The following is a 22,778-nucleotide window of genomic DNA, read 5'->3' as shown; positions in this document are numbered from 1 at the left end:
ACCTTCGTAGCACCCTCAATAATCTCAAATGGCGCCTTCCCCCTCGAAGAGTGTATCGTGTTATTGTAGGCAAATTCCACCAAAGGTAAATACTTTTCCCATTGCGTCTTTTGATCCGAGATGTAAGACTTCAATAAATCTAGTACCATTGAATTGGCAATCTCTGATTGCCCGTCAGTCTGATGATGAGAACTGCAACCGCGTGCCAATGTTTTCCCAAATAGCCTTCCAAAACAAACTCGTAAATTTGGGGTCCCTGTCGGAGACAATCGTCCCGGGAATGCCATGCACTCTGAAGATCTGGGCCACAAACAGTCTCGGTTAGTTATCTAGCTTGATTGTTTTCTTCACTGGAATGAAATGAGCCTGCTTGCTAAATATGTCAATAATAGTCCAGATACCATTGTGACCACTCGGTGTTCTCGAGAGATCAAAAATGAAATCCATTGTAATACTTTCCCAGGAGCAGGTGGGTATGAGCAAAGGCTGTAACAATCCCTGTGCTTTATGCATGTAAAACTTTACCTTCTGGCATACCAAGCAACTGCGCACAAACTCGTCCACATCCTTCTTGAGTGTCGGCCAAAAGAAGTATCTCTCTACCCCTTTCAAGGTGGTAGCAATGCCGCGGTGACCTGTGAAAGGTGGGCAGTGGCATTCGGTCATAACCTTTTCCCTCAACAACTGTGTAAGGCACAACATGGTTTTCCTCATCAAGTAGCCATCCCGAATGGAATATCCCGCTACTGTCTCCCCATCCCGTATCCGCTAGAAAATGTCTGCAAAATCTGTATCTGTGGCATATTGATCGACCATATCCTCGAAGCTCCTATGGTGTATCGCGGAAATAGCTAGAACTAACGGCTTCCAAGACAAAGCATCTACCACCAAATTCTTATGTCTCTGCACATGGACAATCTGGAAGTGAAACTGTGACAAGACGTTCGCCCACCGCATCTGCTTTTCCGATAGCTGCTTTTGTGACCAGAAGCAGCGTAAACTCTGATGGTCTGTAAAGACAGTAAAATCTGCTCCGAGTAGGTGTTGCCGTCACTGAGTAAGAGCATGGATAACCGCCAAAAGCTCTTTCTCATAAATCTGTGTTGTCAATTCCGGCCTTGAGAACAATCGGCTCTCGTAAGCAATGACATGGCCTTCTTGCATTAGAATCGCAGCCAGACTACGACCTCAAGCATCACAATATACTTCAAATGACTTTTGCAAGTCCGGCAAAGTCAAAATTGGTCCTGTAGTCAATTTCTCTTTCAATGTCTGAAAGGCAGTCACCTCTGTGGGTCCCCACGAGAAAGGGACTCCTTTCTGTGTCAAAATATGCAAAGGAGAAGCACCCTCTGCAAACTTTCTAATGAACCGTCTATGGTACGAACACAAGTCCAAGAAGCTTCGAACTTCATGGACATTCTTTAAATCGGGCCAATCACGGATAGTCTCTATCCTGGCCCGGTCCATCTGCACTCCTGCTGCTGCTGACACAATATGTCCCAAAAAGTGTATCTCTAGTAGGAAAAAATTACTTTTCTTCGCATTAATCACCAACTTGTGATCTCGTAATGTCTAAAAGACTTAAAGCAGATGTTCTCTATGTTCTGCCTCACCCTTGGAGAAAACAATGATGTCGTCAAAGAAAGTGCCAACAAATAGTCTGTACTTTCGGAAAATCTTGTCCATCATCCGGTTAAATGTTGCAGGAGCATTGGTTAGGCCAAAAGGCATCACCAAAAACTCAAATAACCTAAAAGTCATCCAAAAGGCTGTCTTGTAGATGACTAGGCTGGACAAGACCCTTTTCCAAGAGGTCTTTCAGTTGGTTCATAATTTCTTCGTTCTGGGCTCGGCTCACACGTGAAGGTGGCCGGTTCGGTGATGTGCTTCCAGGTTTCAGATCAATGGTATGATCCTCAGGACGAGCGGGTGGTAACTCACCTGCCAGGCCCTCTGAAAAGCAATCGGCATGAGTGTGGAGAAAATCTTGGCGTTCATTATCAAGTTCAGACATATTTGTCCTATTCTCATCATTCATCTCTCTCAAGAAGATCGAGTAAACAAGCAGATTGGATTTCATTAATTTTGAAATGGCTGTAGCCGATACGATAGGGACAGACTCACCCTTAAGTTTTACATCAAGTACAATGGTTTTGCTCTTCTCTGTGGTCAAAGTCGCTTTTCTTGCCTGATAGTCGACTACGACGTTGTTCTTGTGTTACTAGGGAATTCCCAAGAGGACATCACAACCTTCCAAAGGCATTATGTAAGAGTCCTCATGCCCCAAATACCCCTGACAATGCAACTAAAGTTTGCCAATGACAGGTGTAATGGCTACGTCCCTGCCGGGTGCCGCTAGAACTGCCTCTGCTAGCGGTCCCATTCGATCAGGTGTGATCTCGAACCGCGCCGCCAATTCAGGTGAAATGAAGTTGGGCTTGGCTCCTCCATCAAAGAAAAACAGGGCCTCTTGGTCTTTGACTTTGCCCCAAGCTCGACAAAGTTCTGTACCCTCATCAATCGTGTTTGGGTCAGTACCCATGCAATCTGGAACCAGTCCTGCTTTCATCTTGCCTTTTCGTCCACGTTCCTCAGCTGCTCTTGAACCTTCAGGCCTGTCTTCGTCCTTGTCGTTCTGTTCTTTCAGTGCGTTTTTAGGGCACTTCGCGGAGATATGCCCAGTTTCCCCGCATCCGAAGCAGTTCCCCTCTTTGATGTAGAGAGCTCTCTGGGAAAGAGTAAGCTTGGGTCGTGCATCCTTTTCTTTCTTTTCTGGGTCACTTTTCTTCTTTCTACTTTCATTGTTCGAAGTCTGTTCATTCCTTTATGTCATGATTTCATCTGTGGGGTAGGTCGAATTGCCTGAATGAATGGCAAAACCCCATTTTGCATGACTCATCAATTCGTGAATGGAATCCGACTTTTGTTCTAAGCAGTGATCTCGGATCTTTGTAGGAAGTCCCAAGTTAAACTGCTCAATTTGTTCTTTGAACGAGATCTTCTTAAATGAAGAGGTTGGTAGAAAAGAGCTCCAGAATCTCTCGCAATATGCGTCCTAAGTATCCTTCTTGGTCATCCGAAGATAGTTCCAAGCAATTCGTATGTCGCGTTCGGACTCTCGAGTCAGCCAAGAAGAAATAAAAAGCCTTTTAAATTTCAGCCATTTAACTAGCGCTTTCCTGTTCAATAGAAGTGTGGACCACCAAGTTTGAGCATTTCCCCTGAAGTAGGAAGTAGCCCTCTGAATCTTGGAGTGCTCTGGGTAACGCCCTTCAGAGAAAGCTATGTCAAATTGCTGTATGAAGGCCAAAGCCCTCAAAGCATCTCAAAAACTAGAAAACGTGTTAAATTTAATTGACTGTCCACCTTCTTTGAACTCTCGGGCTTTCTTGCTTTTATCTTCCAGAAAGTCATATTGGTTGGTTTTGTAAAAATTCTTCTTCTTTGCATAGAACCTGCGGTCGTCGGAGTGCGAACTATCTGAAGACGAGACCTCTCTAGAACTGTCCGAAACTGGATGAGAGTTAGACTTCTTTGCCTTTTTCTTGCCCTTTTGCTTTTTGCTTCGCTTTTTGCCTTTTCTATCTTCTTCGCTCAAATCGGAAGAGCTAGAAGAACTCGAAGAAGAAGAAGAAGAAGAACTAGGTAATCCTTCAAACCGCACACGCTTCTACTTCTTGGCCGAGGCAAAAGTAGACTGACGCCCAAATAACCCGGGAAGTCAGTTCCTTCCTTCTGCTTTTTGTGGTGCTTTTCTACTTCGTTCTGCGCGTCAAAAAGGTGAGAAATCCGTGCATCAACCACCTCTTCTAATCCCTTCTCAGTAAACATCCTTGGGGTAGGAGGTTTCTTGAGTACTGGTTTGGGGGGTGGCTATGCCTCGTCGAAGGAGGTCTGAGTCAGATATTTTGCAAATTTCGGGTCCTTCGCAAAATTTAGGATCATCTTTCCTGCGTCGTCAATGAGTTGTCGACGCTCCGTCTCTTCAAGCTCCGTCGGAGTAGGCCAAGGCAGGCCGTACTCGGGTGAATCTTCTTAGTGATCTCCTCCCGCATCTCTAGATGCAGAGGGAGTCGACTTATCTCTGTCTGAAGCCATAAGTGTCGCCTAAGAAGGATCGGATTTCCCGGTAGAAGAGAAATCGGCCGCGCTGTGATACCACTGTAACAGACTTGGACACTCCAGTCGAGATTCTACCGCAACACCACAAGAATTCACTTCAAAACAGTTCACAATTCACAATTGATTCGACACTGGGGACACTGCCCCGGCGGAGTTCCGTGCCTAGAGATATTGGCCCCAAAGATTGGCGCCCCTTTCGGTATTTCTTTTTGTATGAATTTGCAACTCAAAGTACAAGCGAGTGGTCGGGACTCACTCTCAGACTCTGCATCTAGATGCTCTAAGAATTGAGAGCCCAAACCACTAATAAATAGGTTTACAAGGGATGCTAAAAGCAGAGCCCAAAAGCTTCAAAATCAAAAGCCTCTCTCTCTCTCTCTCTCTCTCTCTCTCTCTCTCTCTCTCTCTCTGTGCAGGCTCCCCCGGCCCCCGCCCCCCCTGCCTTCGCCTGCTGCCTCTGCTCGCGCACCTCCCTCACGCCTGTTGGCTGCCCATGCTCCAGCTGCAGGCTCGCGCGCTTTGCACCCTTCGCCCCCCGTCCGCTGCCTCTGCACCCACGCTCCTGCGCGCTGCTCCCATCGGAAGCCCCCGCGCTGCTGTGCCCGCATGCAGCCCCCCCCCCCCCCCCCCCCCCCCCCCCCCCCCCTTTTTCCCCCCCTTTTTTTCTTCTATGCGTAGCATGTCTCCGCCTCTACTACGCGTAGCATGCCCCCCTTTTTTTCTCTTTTAAACGTAGGATGACCTTCTACGCGTAGGAAGTCTTTTTTTTTTTTGGAACCCCTCCCCCTCCCCTCCCCAACTCTCTCTACCATACCTTTACCCCCCCCCCCCCCCCTCGGGCCCCTACCGCCTCACGCTCCACCACCCGCCGCGCCCGTCGTTAATGTGGGTGCACACGCACACCTGGTGACCCCCCCTTGCGGACGACCCCCCCACTCGCTCAACTGCCGCACCCGCTGCTAGGGTGGGTGCACACGTCATCTAACTCCCTTGCGGACGGCGATCAAGCATGAGGAAGAAAAACGATAAAGCCGACCCCCTGGAGGATGCCATTCAAAAATGCAAAGAGGAAATGACGGAGACCGTTACCAAGTTGAATCGCAATCTCTGGGGCTTAATAAACATACTCGAAGGACGCGTGCTGATCCAAGAGAACAAGATAAGCACGTTGGAAGACCGAGTGACGGCCCAAGAGGAAGAGATCGCGTCACTCAAGAAAGATCTCGCCGAAGCACGATCAAGAAACACAGTGGAAGAGGGCGAACTGCAACCCTCAATAATCGACGAAATCAACACGATCAAGGAACAAGTACGGGCCATCAAAGAGGGAGAAGAGCAGCACAAAGAAATGACGACTTCTTGGGTGGATGTTCTTACCAAAACTCAACAGAAGGCGCATGAAGCCGAGAAATGGATCAAGGTGGCCAAGAAAGGAAAAGGCAAGGAGATAACGCCCACGTCCACACCCAACAACATCATCAATCAGACACTAGAGGAGGAGCAGAGGAGAAGGGTGCGCGCTTTACATGTGAGAATTTGCGGTCTTAACGACAAAGGCAATGTGGACGAAGAAGTAAAAGAACTCACAACCTTGATGGGGATTCTTGAGCCGATGCACACAAGGGCATGGAGAGTGGGCAACATAAAGAGCAGTGGAGAAACCTCAAAAGAAAGAGCACTCATCCTCCGTTTTCCCTCCATGGAAGCAAAGAAGTCAGTCTTGAAGAAAAGACCAACTCTTAAAGAGACTGGCATCTTTCTTGGGGACGATCTCACCCTCTCGCAGATTGCTCATATGCAGGAAGTAATGCCGGAGATTAGAGCGGCAAGAGGAAAAGGCAAGATCGCTTTTTACCGAGACGGGAAAGTGGTGATACTAGAGCGACGCTCCACATGACGGTGCGAGACTTATGGGACCACACTCAAAGTAGCTGCCTGGAACTGCAATGGATCTATGCGTCTTGATGTGGGGGCTTTTGAGGATAGCTTTACTGGAAGAGACATCATCTTTTACTCTGAGACACACCAGGCCCCTGGGCAATCCATGCCTCACATCAGCGGATACATGTGGGAGACAGCCTATAGACAGGAGACACGCTCAGAGCACAGAGGGCGGGGCTCGGGAGGAGTGGTAGTGTTATTTAGAGAGGATCTGCAGCCACTGATACATATAGCCCGCAGGGACGAGCAAGCTAGATACATGTGGGTGAGACTGAAAGCAGAGACAGGCAGATACCTCTATGTAGCTATTTGCTACTTTCCCCCGAGTACATCAGTTTATGCATCACCCAGAGGACAGTCCCCTTTCTCTATTTTGGATGATGACATATGGGAGTTCTCCAGGGACGGTGACATTATCATCCTAGGGGACTTCAATGCTAGGACTGCCCATCACCAGGCAGTGTTTTATGATACTTTAGAGGAGATGCTAAGAGAACTAGATGTTGAAGAGACGGGCCTTTCCAGAATATCACATGATATGGAATATACTGAGTATGGGCGACACCTGATAGACATGGGCACTGCACATGGATTGGCCATCTTGAACGGCCTACAGAGATTTCTTGCAACGGGAGGATTTACATGCTTCCCACACAGACATGGAGCCAGCACAGTGGACTATGTCATGGCACAACCGAATCTCATCTCCAGTATCCAGGATCTCACAGTTGGGCCCAAACTGGTCGGGGTGGCAGTGGATCATGCTCTGGTGTCAATGACCATCTCCTTCCAGTTCAGTGTAGCACACAGGCCACGAGTAGCAGTCCCTACTCGCTACACATTCACATGGGAGACGGATTCTGTATACATGGACGGAATCTACAGACGCCTATGCACTGAGGACCCGGGGCGACCTCTGGAGGAGCTAACTAATATACTGACACAGACACTACATGAGGCAGCAGCAGAAGCCTACCCACACACCCAACCTGAGCAGAGCCGCCGATCGGGGAGCATGCCTCAGAACAGCTGGTATGACAAGGAGTGCCGCCAGACTAGAGCCAGACTTTAGAGGGAGGTGCTGTTGGGAGACGTCACTCACAGATAGTCACAAATTGACTTCCGACGCTTGGTGCGGCGAAAGAAGAGGGCTTTTTTGGCTCGACTCGAGCAAGATCTATATCAGCTATTCTTGAGTCAGGACTCGCGTGAGGCGTGGCGGCTCTTTCATGAGCAATCCCCCCCCCCCCCCCCCCCCCCCCCCCCCCTCCCCGGCTATTTCCTCCACAGAGACATGGGGTCAATACGCATCATCTTTGTACACAGTACCTGGACAGCCGCCCCTCCCCAACCCCCCCGATCCATGCCCACATGCATGTGGCTTTTTCACCGTTGAGATGGTGAAGAAAGCTATTGACAGGATGAAGACTGCGAGATGATCATGATGGCCTAGTCGCTGAGCATTTCATGCATGCCAAAGACCTACTAGCAGAGCTCCTAGCAGTTATGTTTAACCGGGCCATGTGTGAGGGCCTACAGGACACTTGGAGCCTATCTATGATCGTACCTATCTTCAAATCAGGAGACCCCATGGAGCCTGGGAATTATCGCACTATTATGATTGGGCACACACTGGCACGGTTGTATGCATGAATTCTTGAGCAACAACTGAGTAGATGGGCAGAGAGGGAAGGAATACGTGCAACTGGGTAGGCAGGATTCAGGAGAGGCTTCTCCACTCTTGACCATATCCTAACACTTAGGGCCATCATCGAGGAAGGCAGATCTCATAGGAGACGGATCGATTGTAGCTTTGTGGACTTCCGCAAAGCTTTTGACACGGTACCCATAGCTAGATTGATGCGCAGATTACAGGAAATGGGAGTACCCACAGAACTCATTTGGGGAATCATGGCATTGTACAGATCAGTAGTAGGGCATGTATGCACCCCGGAGGGACTTTCTACACCGGTTCACTCCACTATTGGGGTGAAGCAGGGCTGCCCGCTCTTTCCTACCCTTTTCGGTATGTATGTGGATGAGGTTTCTGACTACATTGACAGCGATGGGGATAAAGGTGCTCAGTTGGCAGGGACATGGATTCCACTTATGTTATATGCTGATGACATAGTGTTGATCTCCGAATCCCCAGAGGGAATGCAACGTCAATTGGATGCTTTGCACACGTTTACACACGAAAGTGGTTTGTCTGTCAACCTGGGTAAAACCAAGATTATGGTGTTTAACACGACCCCACAGTGGATCAGGAGGTCAGCACCTACATTCACATGCGGCCAGGAGACTGTGGAGTACAGAGACGCTTACACTTACCTTGGAGTGGTTTTTAGCGGACCTACATTCTCACTCAGAAGAGCAGCAGAGACCAGACTTACTAGAGCCCACGCAACATTGGGTAGATTGGAGAGGATGTTCGCAGGTTCAGTTTCAGGAGCTCCGGACGAAGCTCTGGCTCTTTGACACCTTGGTGGCTTCAGCACTGCTCTATGGAACCGAGATATGGGGACCTTCATTGGATCACCACGGGAGGCCGGGTCGCTCAGACGGATGGGGGAACATGGAGAAACCTCTCGTCTCTATGATCTCGCGGCTCATTAGAGCCAATGCATCAGTACCACGTGCCATTATCCGAGCAAAGCTAGCGGCCCCCCCACTTGTGGTGGGGGCGCTCACCAGATCAGTCTCCTTCATAAACGGCACATGGGAACTTCCTAGAGACAGATATGCTCGCATAGCACTTGAATCCTGTCGACAGTTAGCCATACAAGGAGATACAACATGCTGGTATGGGGAGATGACATCATGGTTTCGGGCACACGGGTTCAGCATAGACAGGCTGCCACCATTCCATTACTCACCGGATGCACCATCTCTCACTCTTACACAGTCAGAGATCACCAAGCTCATCCGCCAAGACCTAACCCAGCTAGACACTAGGAGGACATGGATACAACCAGCACAGGAATTGGGCACGAAGATGGCTTTCTACAGAGACCACCTTCTCTAGCTTATGGAAGATGGTTTTGTGGTGAGACCCAGATACATGGATACCCACTTGTCTCATGGGATACGTTGTGCTATTGGCCAGTTACGCACATCTTCTCACCAGTTGCGGATTGAGACTTGGAGGTACAACGGAGTACCAGCAGAGGACAGGACATGCCCCTTGTGTAACACAGAACCTGAGACAGAGCTACACTATACATGCCGCTGCCCCGTCTACTACTAGATACGAGGTCGCTTCCACTGCCTGTTCAGAGAGGGTTTTGGACCACTCTCAAGAGTCATGGGATACGAAGATCAGAGATGTCTGGGTTTGTTTTTACTCGAGCTGCACAGACACAGAGATAGCCTGATGAATGGCGAGGCTAGCTAGTCTCAAAGACGGATCACAGACTTCTTCAAAGCAGACACGGGACGGCCGCAAGAGCCACTCCCACAACAGAGCTCCCCCTCGTCTCACACCAGAGGCACACTGATTGACCGAGCGATTGAACTAGGGAAATCCAGGCGCCCACGACTGCGAAGAGCTACACAACATCGATGGGTTCTACGACAGAAAATTCGGAGACGCTGGCCAGGCATGCACGACGCCCAGTCAGACTACTAACCATGGAGGAAATTGATGAGATTCGCCAATGACCGATGGTAGATCTCTTGTGATTCAGCCATCCCAACAAGCCACCCAAGTTTTCCCGCTTAGTTTTATGCTTGGCTCACATCGACCAGCTTAGGCCCCCATAGTAGATATCTTTGTTTTGTAATGTTGTTAGGTTATTTTGTTACTCGGACTTTGTATCAGATCCACCACTTTGTAACTTTCGGGTCTCATAGGTCATTATGGCCTTTTGAAGACGTTAATATAACATTTCATCTCTCTCTCTCTCTCTCTCTCTCTCTCTCTCTCTCTCTCTCTCTCTCTCTCTCTCTCTCTTTCTCAAATTGCGTAGCCAAAAGAAGATGAAGCTGACGCAAACTGCCCTGCTTTATTCCGTACGCTGCTGCCACGTGTCAGCTCTGCGTTTTGCACCGGAATTCGTGGGCCTGTCCGTACGGCAGTGCCACGTCAGCATTCAGCCGGGTTTCGCGGGCCGTTTCCATGCCAGCACCGGGCAGCCATGTATGTGTACAGGGTGGCCACGTCACCAGTTTGTGACATTACGGGTCTCTCTTCTCCAGCTTGTTTTGAGACCCTTCACTGTCACTCGGTACCCTTACTCGTCTACTTGTCTTTGACTCTCGGGTTCTGGAGGGCCCCCGGCCTACGAGAGGCTCGTGAAGCGGGAAAGCCCCCTTGTGGACACATAGTCCTTAAAGAAGAAGAATGGAAGAGTGTGGCATGGGAATGTGCGAATGGGATTTGGGGGCGCTAATGGGTTTAAGGGGCTACGGATATGCACAAGTTAGGTTCACGGACATTCGGGTTCGAGAGCAGGGAATCAGAAAACAGCGAGCAGGAATACACAGGCCTTGGTGCTGCTGGTTAGCGCGCTGGGATTCAGGTCGCCCTATCGGGGGCTGGATTCTTCTTCGTCCAGCAGGGGCTGGTTGATGCTGCGTGCTGACCTTGAAAGGGGCCACGAGCTATATCCATACACGGCAGTCAACAGGAGCAGGTTTGGGGCTGCAGGGTGTTGGTCCCTCGCGCTCATTCGCTTTGAGCATAGGCGCCAGCAGGGGGCTGTGGCATAGATCCCTTGTGTTGAGGGTCAAGTGGAGTTTTCATTGCAGAGAGCAGATACGCAGCAGGTTGAGACTTTTGGGTGTGTTTGGAGAGCAGGTTTTGAGTGGGTCTCAGCTGAGCCAGAGCAGGCTTGTGTTCTCTTTGTATCACGGATGTAAGCAGCAGGCCTTTTGATCCGGGTTGACGAAACCCATTGTGATGTATGCTGTGGAGGATGGTATGAGTTAGAGGGTCTTAGATGCATCTTGTTTTGGTTGTGGAATCTTACTTGCGAGCTGGGTGTTGGTTATGCCACCTGGTCTATTCCGAGCCAGAGTGTGCTATTGCATTGTGAGGTCTTGAGGCCAAGTTCTGGTCTTTTGTGCGGGTCACGGAACCCCTATTTTGTATGTCAGTGGATGTATGAGCCATAGAGATCTGGACACTTATCTTTTGGTTTGTAGAGCCCGCATTGGCTCATCGAGTCGAGGTGGATATACCCTGGAGGGCTTGCATCTTATCATATTGCATTGGTTTTACTGGCCACTATAGACCCGACCATAGATTCGCTCCCGGGCTCGAGAGGAACCCTGTGTTCAGTGTCTTAGGTTCTTTGTGCGATGTATGCACGAGGGCCTTAACATTGGACAATCACCAGAATGAGCAAAACTGGTTCCTACCTAAAAAAGATTCGCTTTATGAAAATGATTTTCACACCTCTTTTTCCTTCTTTTTAAAGCCACTCGGCCCTCTCTCTCCTGAATGTAGTAGAAAAGCAGGGAGACACTCTGCTATTTCAGCTCTTCTGCCCACATTAAAGAGTGTCCTCTCTCTCTCTCTCTCATTCCTGGACCTCTCCAGGTGAAGATACCAGCTCACCTTCTCTCTAAGTTAAGTTCACCACCTCTCTCTGCTGTTGTAGAGCCTACTCCATGCCACAGCCAGAGCCTTTCCTGATGCTGCCATAATAGTGAAGTTCAGCTCCATCTTGAAGGTAAGTTTCTTCGAGTCAGTTTTGCTGCAATAGCTTGCTATTTTTCTTTGGTTGCAGCCTGTAGATGTCTTAGATAGAGCTGTAGATAATAGAGTAGAACCCAAAGGTAGTCCATTATAATTGATAGTGCAGATAGTTCTTGACTAAGAACTGCCGTTCACTTTACCTTTCTCTTTTCTTTCCTGGTGAGCCAGTATCTGTTCTAGAACGAGTGTCTCCTAGCTCTCTTGCCCTTCAGGTTGCTCCTCAGGCTCCCTGTCGACTGGCACCTCACCCTTGAAATTTTTCAACAGACTTGCATGAAAAGCATTGTGAATCTTCCGAGTTTTTGGCAACTTCAGTCTGAAGGATACATCATTTATCTTCTCTTGAATCCGGAAAGGGCCATAGTCATTCTTAGCTTTGGAAAAAAAAGCTGCTCCTTTCCTTTTCGTTTCCTTAGGCGTGCCTTCTCAAACCGTAAGAGCACCCAATCATCTTCCTTAGCTGCAAGTCACATCGAGTCTTGTCGGTTGCCCTCTTATGCCGTGCTTGAAACTTCTCAAGAGCCTTGTGTACCTTGGCAAAAGCAATGTTAAAAAATCTTATCTGGGTCTAGGGAATTCTCTTATCTACTAGCTGATTCCTTTTTTCCTTTCTTTCCTGGTGCCCAAGGACTTGTGGGTAGCGTCTTTCACTTTCTTTGTCCATTGGTACGTCAGTCTCAATCATCGGAACCCTAAGACGCATTATCATCTGATCCCTTTCTCTGAATCCTTTGATGAACTTGCGTCTGGTTTCTCTGATTCATTCTTTTCAATCTAGCATACTCTTCCCTTGTTGAGGTGGATACTATCTTGTCTGTAAGACAAGTCAATGAACCGGCATGCGTTCCAAATTGTTCCTTAGCATGTTGCTTAAGTCTCTGAATAGAGGTAGACTTTTGGTTCAGACAATATTTTTGAATCTCTTTTGGCAAACCACAACAAAACCGCTCAATCTGGTCTTTCAAAGTAATCTTCTGAAATGAAGACATTGGCAAATAATTATCCCAAAACCTCTGGCAGTAGTCATCCAATGTATCTTTCTCAGTCATTTTGAAGTGATGCCAAGCCGTGGTGACACTATTCATCTGATATCCAAGTTGGCATGAAAATTGTCTCGACTCATGAGCATTCTTCAAGTCAGGCTAATAACGAATAGTCTCAATTTTGGCCGGGTCCATCTTTACCTCTACTGTTGAGACGATATGTCCGAGGAAGTCTCTCAGGGGAAAAAAAATCGCTCTTTTTTGCATTTATAACCAAATTATGCTTCCACAGTGCCTGTAAAAACTCTTTGAAAATCCCAAAAGTCGTCCTGAAAGCTGTCTTGTAGACGTCTCCAGGAGCAATTCATCCTCGTAATATGGAAATCTGTCCTGGCTCATTGTTTCTTTATTTTTGCTTCGGCTAACTCTGTAAGGTGGCCGGTTCGGTGTTGTACTACGAGGAATCAATCATGTCATCTTCAGGACGTGAAGGAGGCAACTCGCCTGGTACGCCCTCAGAGAAACAGTCAGCCTCAACTTTCAGAAAATCTTGTCGTTCCTTTTTGAGGTCAGACATATTCGACTTTTTAGTTTTTTTTTTTTCATCAAGTACAACTCTTTGCCCTTCTCATTCGTCAAAGTCGCTTTCTTAGCCCGATAGTCACCACGACGTTGTTCTTGTGGTACCAAGGGATTCCTAGGAGGACATCACACCCTTCCAAAGTCATAATATAAAGGTCCTCGTGCCCTAAATACCCCTGACAATGCAAACTTCGGTTTGCCAATGACAGGTGTAATGGCAACATTCGGTCCGAGTGCCGCTAGAATCGCCTCCGCCTGTGGCCTTAGCCTATCGAGCGTAATTCCAAGTCGAGCCGTCAATAAAGTTGGCCTTAGCTCCTTCATCAAAGAAAATGAGGGCTTCTTGATCTTTCACTTTGCCCCATGTGCGGCATGATGAGCGCGCAGCAGTGTGTGCAAGTGATAGAGCACGCGGAGAAGTGCAGGGCTTGTGCCTTGGAGAGGTGGCGAAGGCCTGTAGAGGGGGAGCGCTAGAGAACGAAGAGAGAGAGAGAGAGAGAGAGAGAGAGAGAGAGAGAGAGAGAGAGAGAGAGAGAGAGAGAGAGAGAGAGGCACGATTCTCAGTAGGGGAATTTGAGAGAGTTATTTTTAGGCTCATCTCCTCCCTTTATTATAAAGTATAGGACCAATTTAAGTTAGTGGTCAAGTTCAATGTGAACTTGGCCAAAGGTTAGTAACCTTTAAAACTATACAGGGCCATTTGGGCCTTTAACCCAACAACCTCCCACTTAAAGGCATAAATGGCGCCTTTAAGCTACGTGACTCCCACCATTTGTATCATAGCTGATGTTGTGCTTTGGATAAGCACTTAGTGAGAGCATCTGCTGGATTTTGTGATGTATGGACCTTAACCAATGTAATAAGGCCATCCTCAAGCACTTCTCGAATGAAGGCGTACTAACCAAATAGCTTCTCTAGAAGCCTCAGTGGTTGAAATATATTCAGCCTTTGTAGTAGACAACGCAACGATCTTTTGCAATCTAGAACACCATGAAACAACACCTCCCGCAAGAGTAAACACATAGCCACTTGTGGATTTCCGTGTGTCCACATCACCAGCCATGTCAGAGCCACAAAATCCGTTCAACTCCAATGGTCCTTTACCATAGCAGAGGCATTTGTTTTTAGTCCCTTTCAAGTACCTCATAATGGACTTCACTGCATCCCAATGCAACCTGCCTGGATTAGCCATAAACCGGCTCACAACTCCCACTGCATGGGCTATGTCAGGCCTAGTAGCAACCATAGCATACATAAGTGAACGAAGCGTAAGGCACACTTTGCATATCATTGGCTTCTTCCTTTGACTTGGGACAATCATCCTTGGAGATTTTGACATATGGCTGTAATGGCACGCCAAGAGGCTTTGCTTCAGCCATGTTAAATCTGTCCAGCACCTTTTCGATGTACTGTTCTTGCGACAAATACAATATGCGTTGGTCCCTTTGCCTTCTAACAACACTTCAAATATATGTTCAGCTGCCCCAAGGTCTTTCATTGAAAATGCAGATTTCAGCTGCCCTTTAAGAGCATCAATAATGCTTCTTTTCTTTGCAGCTATCAACATATCATCCACATAGAGCACAAGAATGATAGGGCTGCCATCCTCATCACGTTTGGTATACAAACAATGGTCTGCATGGCTTCTTTTGTAACCATGTTTAAGCACGAAGCGATCAAACTTCTTGTACCATTGTCTACATGATTGTTTCAGCCCATACAAGCTTCTATTGAGCATACATACCAAATGTTCCTTGCCAGGAATAACAAAGCCCTCGGGTTGCTTCATGTAAAGCTCTTCCTCCACATCACCATGCAAGAAAGCGGTATGTACATCCATTTGGTCCATTTCCAAATCAAGGGCAGCCACTATGGCAAACAATACACGCAAAGTGGTCATCTTCACAACAGGAGAGAACACTTTTTGAAAGTCTATGCCCTTGGTTTGAACATATCCCTTTGCAACTAGCCTTGCCTTATACTTGGGTTTTGCATCAACTGTCTTGATTTTATACACCCGTCTGTTAGGAATAGCCTTCCTTCCTTTGGGCAATTCCACCAAATCCCATGTATGATTAGCATGCAAAGCTTTAATCTCTTCCTGCATAGCAAGCTCCCACTTGTCGCTGTGCTCACATGTCTTTGCCTCTTTATACGTAAGAGGCTCTCCCTCATCTATCAACATAATGTAATGCAAAGAGAGATCATATCTACTCACAAGCCGTCGTGGACGAGTAGACCGCCTCACCCAATGATCCACATTATTCGGCAATGGGTTTACATCAGGTGGCATGATAAAATCATCAACAATGGGCTGCTGTACATCATTTTCAGCACCATTTTCAGCATTGTTTCGTGGCTGCAAATGCCCTTCAGGAGCCTCAATTTGCTGCCCAACATCTTCTGGCTCAAACACCACTGGATCATCTACATTTTCAGCCATATGTGGTGCATCCTGAGGGTCAAGAATAGGCCTTACAGGTAACTGGTCATGCTGAAATTTGACCCTTTTATGGTCATGCATTGAGGCACAATTGTTTTGAAGCAGCCTTGCCTCATTAAAAACAACATCCCGGCTGCGTATAACCCTTTTGAGCTGAGGTAACCAAATCTTGTAACCCATTTCGCCTTGTTCACCATATCCCATGAAAAGGCCTTTAATGGACTTTGCATCTAGTTTACTCCTCAACTCAGGTCTAACATGCACAAAAGCCTCGCAACCAAAAATGCGTAAGTGATTATATGAAGCAAGCTTGCTAGACCAAACCTCTTCAGGGATGTCACCTTTCAAAGACATGTGAGGGGATCGATTGCATATATGGACTGCAGTTTTCAAAGCTTCTCCCCAAAATCCATGAGAGAGATTAGTTGCGGACAACATGCATCTCACCCGCTCACAAAGTCTCCTATTGAATCTTTCAGCCACACCATTAGGAGAGGGGCTGTATGGCACAATAAGCTCTCTCTTAGTGCCCAAATTTTCACAAAATTTGTTAAATTCAGCACTTGTGAACTCCCCCCCATTGTCCGTACGCAAGCATTTTAGCTTTCTACCTGTTTGGGTGGTCACAAATGCATGAAATTTCTTAAACGCAGCGAAGGCTTATCCTTAGATTTAAGCAAATAAACCCAAATTTTCCTAGAATGATCATCAACAAAGGAGACAAAATAGCAGGCACCTCCCATAGACTTAGTAGGCATGCTACATACATCAGAATGTACAAGATCAAGCACACAAGATTTACGAGAGACACCGGAGTAATAAGAACGCTTTACTTGCTTGCCATATTGACATTCATTACAAAAGTCAAGCTTTATGCCTTTAGCATCAAGCTTGTTTAAAGTACGAAGCTTAGAAAGGCCCTTTTGGCTCATATGGCCAAGCCTCTTGTGCCACAACTCCATGTGAGAGTTAATTTCAACCAATGCAATAAACTTGCCCAACACGGCCTTTCCATGCATGTAGTAAAGTGTCCCTTTCTTTGTGCCCTTTACAATCAGCCTTGAGCCTTTAGTCATTTTCCATGATCCTCTCTCAAACAAGATGCTGTAACCAGGCATATCCATCTGACCAACAGAAAGTAGACTCTTTTTGATTCCCGGCACATATCTAACATCATGCAAGACAAGCTCATTTGTGCCCATCTATGGAGAGATGCACAGTGCCAATACCCTCAATGGAACATGCATGATTGTTTCCAAGGTATACATGGCCATGCTTGCCTGCATCAAAAGTAGAGAAACACTCCTTGATAGGAGTCACATGAAATGAAGCACCGGAATCAACTATCCAAGTCTGGGATAATGCATCATTGACAGTCAACAAAGCATCAATCTTATTGGTGATCTGCATGTCGTGTGAATGAACATTAAGAGAGGCATCAAGGTCATAAGCATCATCATTTGACAAAATGGCACACAAGATGTCCTCTACATCTGACAGCTCCTCAATCACAACACTAGAAGCCACATTGGCCTTCTCTTTGTCCTTTGAGCTATCCTTTGAATCTGTCTTGACTTCCTTCTTCTCTTTCTTTTTGTCTCCGCCATTCTTTTTCCGTTCTAACTCGGCTTTGTAGTACCTGCAATCAGGTTTCTTGTGACCTTTCCTGCCACACTGATAGCAAGTCACATCACCCTTGCGTTTGCTGGCATTTCTTCTTTCCTTACTCTTACTCTTACTCCTTTGTGCATAGACATTCTTCTTCTCTGTCTTGCCTCTAACCATGTTTGCAGAGCTGCCTCCCTCTCCACTTGCTTTCCTCCTGATTTCCTCATTCAAGATAGAACCCCTAACACCATCAAAGGTCAAATTGGGGTTATTCGAAAATGAAACCACCAATGTTTCCCATGAATAAGGTAAGGTCATAAGCAAGAAGATAGCTTTCAACTTATCATCAAAAGGAGGCAACCTGAATCCTGTAACTGCGACAAAGTACCTGCGAACAACGACAAGTGCTCTGCAGCGCTCTTGGACTCATCTAGTTGCATGCCAACAAGTTTTCACATCAAATGCACTTGGTTGACAGGCGTTGTATTCTCATACATCGCCTTTAACTTCTCCCACACATCAAAAGTAGTTGTGAAACCTTTCAAATCAATGACTGTCTCATCGGTCATGGCCATTTTAATGTATGTAACTGCCTTCTTGTTCAGGCTAACCCATGCTTCGTCCGTCATATTCTGTGGCTTTACCTGTTCAAGTGGCCTTTCACAATCCTTAAGAAATAGGATTCCCTGGATCCTGTCTTTCCAAAGGTCGAAACCTATTCCATCGAACCTCCTAATCTCGAAGAGATTCTTCACATCCGAAGAAGATGAGGCCATAGTTGCACGAATAAGAGGGCTAATACACTGAATTTTTGGGCAAAATGCACAAAAACTGGAGTATAACCTCACATGAGTGTGCACTACAGCTCCAAATGGTCACATGAGCAATTTGGGGCAAAATGGGTCGATTTAGGTACAAAAAACAATTTTTGAAATTTATGCGCAGGAAATTTCAGCGAGTGAATTTGTGCTCAAAAACAACAATTTTAGTTGTTTTTAGCCTCACAGAATATACGTAAGACTAATGCACAGCCCTTAGAAGAGCAAAAGCCCCAATTTGTAGCATCAAATTGCACAAAATTGAGCCACAAATGGTCATACATAGCCAAACCTTGTCAAATGTGCGTAGATTGCATCAATTTGCACTTTCCCCAATGTAAACGTATCAAAAATACACTTGTAAAAACCTACGTAAATCTGAAATTTGCTGAAAACACTTGTTTTGGGACCTGTTTTTCGGCAATTTCTGTGTTTTCGGGTAGCGGGGACCTAGCAAAGATTTTCCCACACCTTAATACATGATTTGCAAAACCTATATTTTGCTGTCATAACCTATAGTTTATTGATTTTGACCTAATTTCAGCCTGTTTTAGGTCATTTGACTTGCCGGGAGCCCTCTAGTGTCCGGGGACGAGTCCTTTGGCGATGAAATTGCAAAATTTCGCTTGAAAGTTGACCTCCTTGGTTGAAAATCAGTGTTTGCAGGTTTGGGAGCAAACCCTAATTTGGCTCTGATACCAGTTGATGAGCGTAGCAGTGTGTGCAAGTGATAGAGCACGAGGAGAAGTGTAGGGCTTGTGCCTTGGAGAGGTGGGGAAGGCCTGCAGAGGGGGAGCACTAGAGAACGAAGAGAGAGAGAGAGAGAGAGAGAGAGAGAGAGAGAGAGAGAGAGAGAGAGAGAGAGCACGATTCTTAGTAGGGGAATTTGACAGTGAGTTATTTTTAGGCTCATCTCTTCTCTTTATTATAAAGTATAGGACCAATTTAAGTTAGTGGCCAAGTTCACATTTGTGAACTTGGCCAAAGGTTAGTAACCTTTAAAACTATACACAAAAGAGAGCCATTTGGGCCTTTAACCCAACACAGCAAAGTTTTGTGCTTTTGTTCATTTGATTCGGGTTGGTCTCCATGCAATGTGGTACCAGTCCTGCTTTCATCTTTCCTTTTTTGCGCTCGGTTGCTGCTTTGTAACTTTCTGGCTTATCTTTTGGTGGTCCTTTGGTTTGTCTTTTGTTCAAGAGCTCTGTCAGCCTCTTCCTGTGAGCACGGGTTCTGCTTTTCTGCACTCGTCTGTCCTTTCAACTTTCCTCTCGACCTGAGAGGAGAAGCAATGGCCTCACGCCATCTCGAGTAAATCTCATCAATCGAGTAATCCTTTAGGTGTTTCACAAGTCTCGGATCTCCGGAGCACTTGATCAATCTTTTCACACGTGTCAACCTGCAATTGACGTTGATACTCTGCTCTGGCAAAATTTTCCACCAAGAATCTGTCCAAATCTTCATTCTTTTCTTCAATTACCGCGTCAGATTTTCAACTTTTCTTTTGCCTGCCCAGGTAAAGGTGTTATCTTTGTCAGATTCTCTGAGTTCCAATGAGTAATCTGGAATTCTTTATGGCTTATGCCCTGTAAGACGGAGCGATGAAGATAGGAGCGCGCCCGATGTGCGATGTAGTGGCTAATAACTCCGGGGTTGGGGCACAAAGATTCTTTATAAAAAACTTGTGTGCTGCAAAAAGAACCTCAGAAGCATCTCGTCCAAAAACCGCTCAAAAAGCAACTAGTTGAAATCTGTACAGCATGCCATGTCAGCAGCTGTCAGCGCAAACGTAAAAATCCGTATTGTCTGCCACGTTAGCAGTTGCTAATGCAAAACGCAGAAATCCGTATTGTCTGCCAAGTCAGCATGTTAGCGCAAATTTCGAAAAATCCGTACAGTTGTCCACATTAGCCTGTCCGTACAACACATTGCCACGTCATCATTTTCTGTCCGCAGGTGGTCATGCCACATCATCAAACTGTATGTCCGAGCAGGACCGCCATGTCATCAGTTTGTGACACTGAGTCTGGAGGTGTGGAAAAAGCAGAGTTAAACGTGACCTAGATTCGCCGGAAACTCACTCTTTTATACTTGTTTTTAAGCCTAAGGTTTAAAAACCTTCTAAAATGAGTATGAAAGGGGTCATATTTTATAACATTAAAATAGGCTAAAACCAACATGGAGCGTGGAGTTTTGGGACTGTAGCGCTACCTATTTGAGAGGGTTTTGACAGAGTACGCACACACACAAAGTTTCTTTCTCAACTCTCTACCATACTAGTGCGGTAATTCCCAGGCTCTGTAGGATCACCAAGTCTCAAGTAATCCCTCACACATGGCACGATTGAACAACACTGGTCTACCAGTGCTCTGCTACTAGACCATGATGATCATATGCCCTGCTGTTCCTCATCCTGTCAATGGCTCTCGAGAGATCTGGGAAAGGCTCTCCATGCTGCTAACAAACTTCAGATAAAAGTGAGCAAGGGTGGTCCGACATAGAACTGAGATGCCCTCGTTGGATATACCCAAGGTACACACAACTGCTACTGCTGCCGCCATCTGCTCTTGCACACGAGACCACTGACTCGGCCCTCACATGGGCACCAGCCAGAACATGCCCTGAGAACAAAGCACCACCGCATCTCGTCCTGGAAGATCCTCTACTATCCATGGACTGCACCAGCGGCTGAATACGTGCCCTCCATATGAGATCGCCAAGAGAAAGATGCCCCGAGGAAATAGGTGCTCCGATTCACATGCGACACCATCTTGCTGCTTCTGGAAGCTGCCAAAAATGCAAGCTGGGTGTCACCAAAAACGCAAGAGAAGACGACTGTCCGAAAAGGCAGATCCCTCCTCCCCAAGGCTCCTGCTGGGATGAAAACTGAGAAGTGACCCCTGATGCCTTCAGACCTATGCCCCCACGACTTGGTAATAAAACCAATTAAGTGGGAAAATACGAAGAGAAGGGGCTGAATAGCCCCGAGGGCTTTGGGAAGACCTGGGTATAAATATCCTAGGCCTGCAGAAGACACTATGGCCATGGAATAGAGCCAAAACCCAAGGTTACACATGGCTACACATGAGAAAACTACTTCACTATGGCCGGGCGGCGGGCATAGCCACAAAACAGCCCTCACTCCCTACTACCTGTCTCTGGGAGATACTGGGATTGACTGGACAAATCCTGAGATGCCATAGCTCTAATGAATGGCACACTAACTCCCTCCTTATCCACTTCAAGTATGTATGCCTCATATCCTTCTTTCGTCTGTTTCCTTTAAGTAGTACCAAGGAGCAGGATCTCCTCAGCTCTTGAATTGCAGGAGATGAACAGGGGAAAGAAGATTGTATGGTCATAATAGGGGAAAGAACAGCCTGAAACAATCTGCGAGGTACCTGAGCCTTTCATTGCAACTTCTCCATATTTTGATGTTGTAAAAACGTGTTTGCTCATCGGATTTGGCCAGCTAAATAAATTTGTCCCCAAAGTGTGTATATCCTCGCTGGAGAATTGCACACTATTATGTGTTTCAATCTGGGCAATGTCTTTGAGATTTGAATCTAGGTCTTTCACTCACGCACACATTCACCTTCATCATCAATCGTAGCCCAAAAATGTTTTATTTACAATATCCTAAACACATTAGGAATGTTATGGGGTTTGAGCAACACGATTTTGATATATCTGTTTGACTTTCTTTGCAGGGCGGCACGCATTGGACTCACTGGGCTTTAGTGCTAGAGGATGTTCTTGAAAGCCTCAAAGCCTTGTGATCTCTCTCTCTCTCACAGGTCTGGGCTATGTTACAGGTCTATCTTTGCCTCACCTGAAGGCGGTTAGCCTTTTTGCACTAAAATTCTTTACTCATATCCACTCATTTCATATATGGGGATAGTCACCTCAAGTTGATCGGTTAAATATTCTTTACCCATGTCCTTTCTTTCCATGCATGGTGCCATGATTATTTGATCTTTGTATCCACACCATACCCATGGATCTGCTATGTTTGAGGCCCTTTCTTTTTATGACGGAACTGTGCCTAGGAAAGTCCAGTATAAATGGGTGTAAGCTTTAAACAGTGGCACAAAATCTAAAGCCCCCACATAAATGGGGAAAGTTGACACTAGTTCAAGAAGGCAGAGAGGAAAGCTCTTGCATTGCTAATGAGATATTTGTGGGTCGATTCGAAGACTGTACTAGCGAGACTGTCGTCATAAGCTGGCTGGGGTTCCTAGAAAAGGTTAAGTGAAGGTGCTCGCACCCCATTTTGACCCTGTTTCTGTCAATTATTGTTTGAAAACTGTGGTAATGGTTAAGTACTAGTCACCACACTGATGAATTTTGTTTGAAAACTGTGGTAATGGTTAAGTACTGGTGAATTTTGTTGGCTGTCAAAGTCCAACGGTTCGTGTTCTTCATCAGTAGTTTTCATAGGCGACATTGACGCTTTGCGCAAGGTCTGATAAAAGGAATTTATGTTGTTTGGGGTTCAAGCTCTTTGTTTAAAAGATTTGAGCTATGTGCATTGAAGAGGAACTGGAGCAGTACAAAGTCTGTTTTATGATATGAAC

General features: G+C 46.5%; 1 protein-coding gene across 3 annotated transcripts in view; it reads left to right on the top strand.

Annotated features, from left to right (window-relative positions):
* Nucleotides 1–22,529, top strand: part of LOC147449730 (uncharacterized) — a 109,745-nt gene extending 87,216 nt beyond the window's left edge. For all 3 annotated transcript variants that reach the window (XM_086522077.1, XM_086522079.1, XM_086522078.1), the window contains one exon: nucleotides 21,912–22,529. In XM_086522077.1, coding sequence (XP_086378203.1) covers nucleotides 21,912–21,980 — 69 coding nt within the window. In that variant the 3' untranslated portion in view covers nucleotides 21,981–22,529. The remainder of the gene's footprint in view (nucleotides 1–21,911) is intronic.
* Nucleotides 22,530–22,778: the final 249 nt, after the last annotated feature.

The sequence above is a fragment of the Adiantum capillus-veneris genome, chromosome 10 (genome assembly GCF_014529385.1).
Source record: "Adiantum capillus-veneris isolate H3 chromosome 10, ASM1452938v2, whole genome shotgun sequence".
NCBI lineage: Eukaryota > Viridiplantae > Streptophyta > Polypodiopsida > Polypodiales > Pteridaceae > Adiantum > Adiantum capillus-veneris.
Note: the sequence above shows the minus strand (reverse complement) of the source record. Positions and strands in the feature narration are given on the sequence as shown.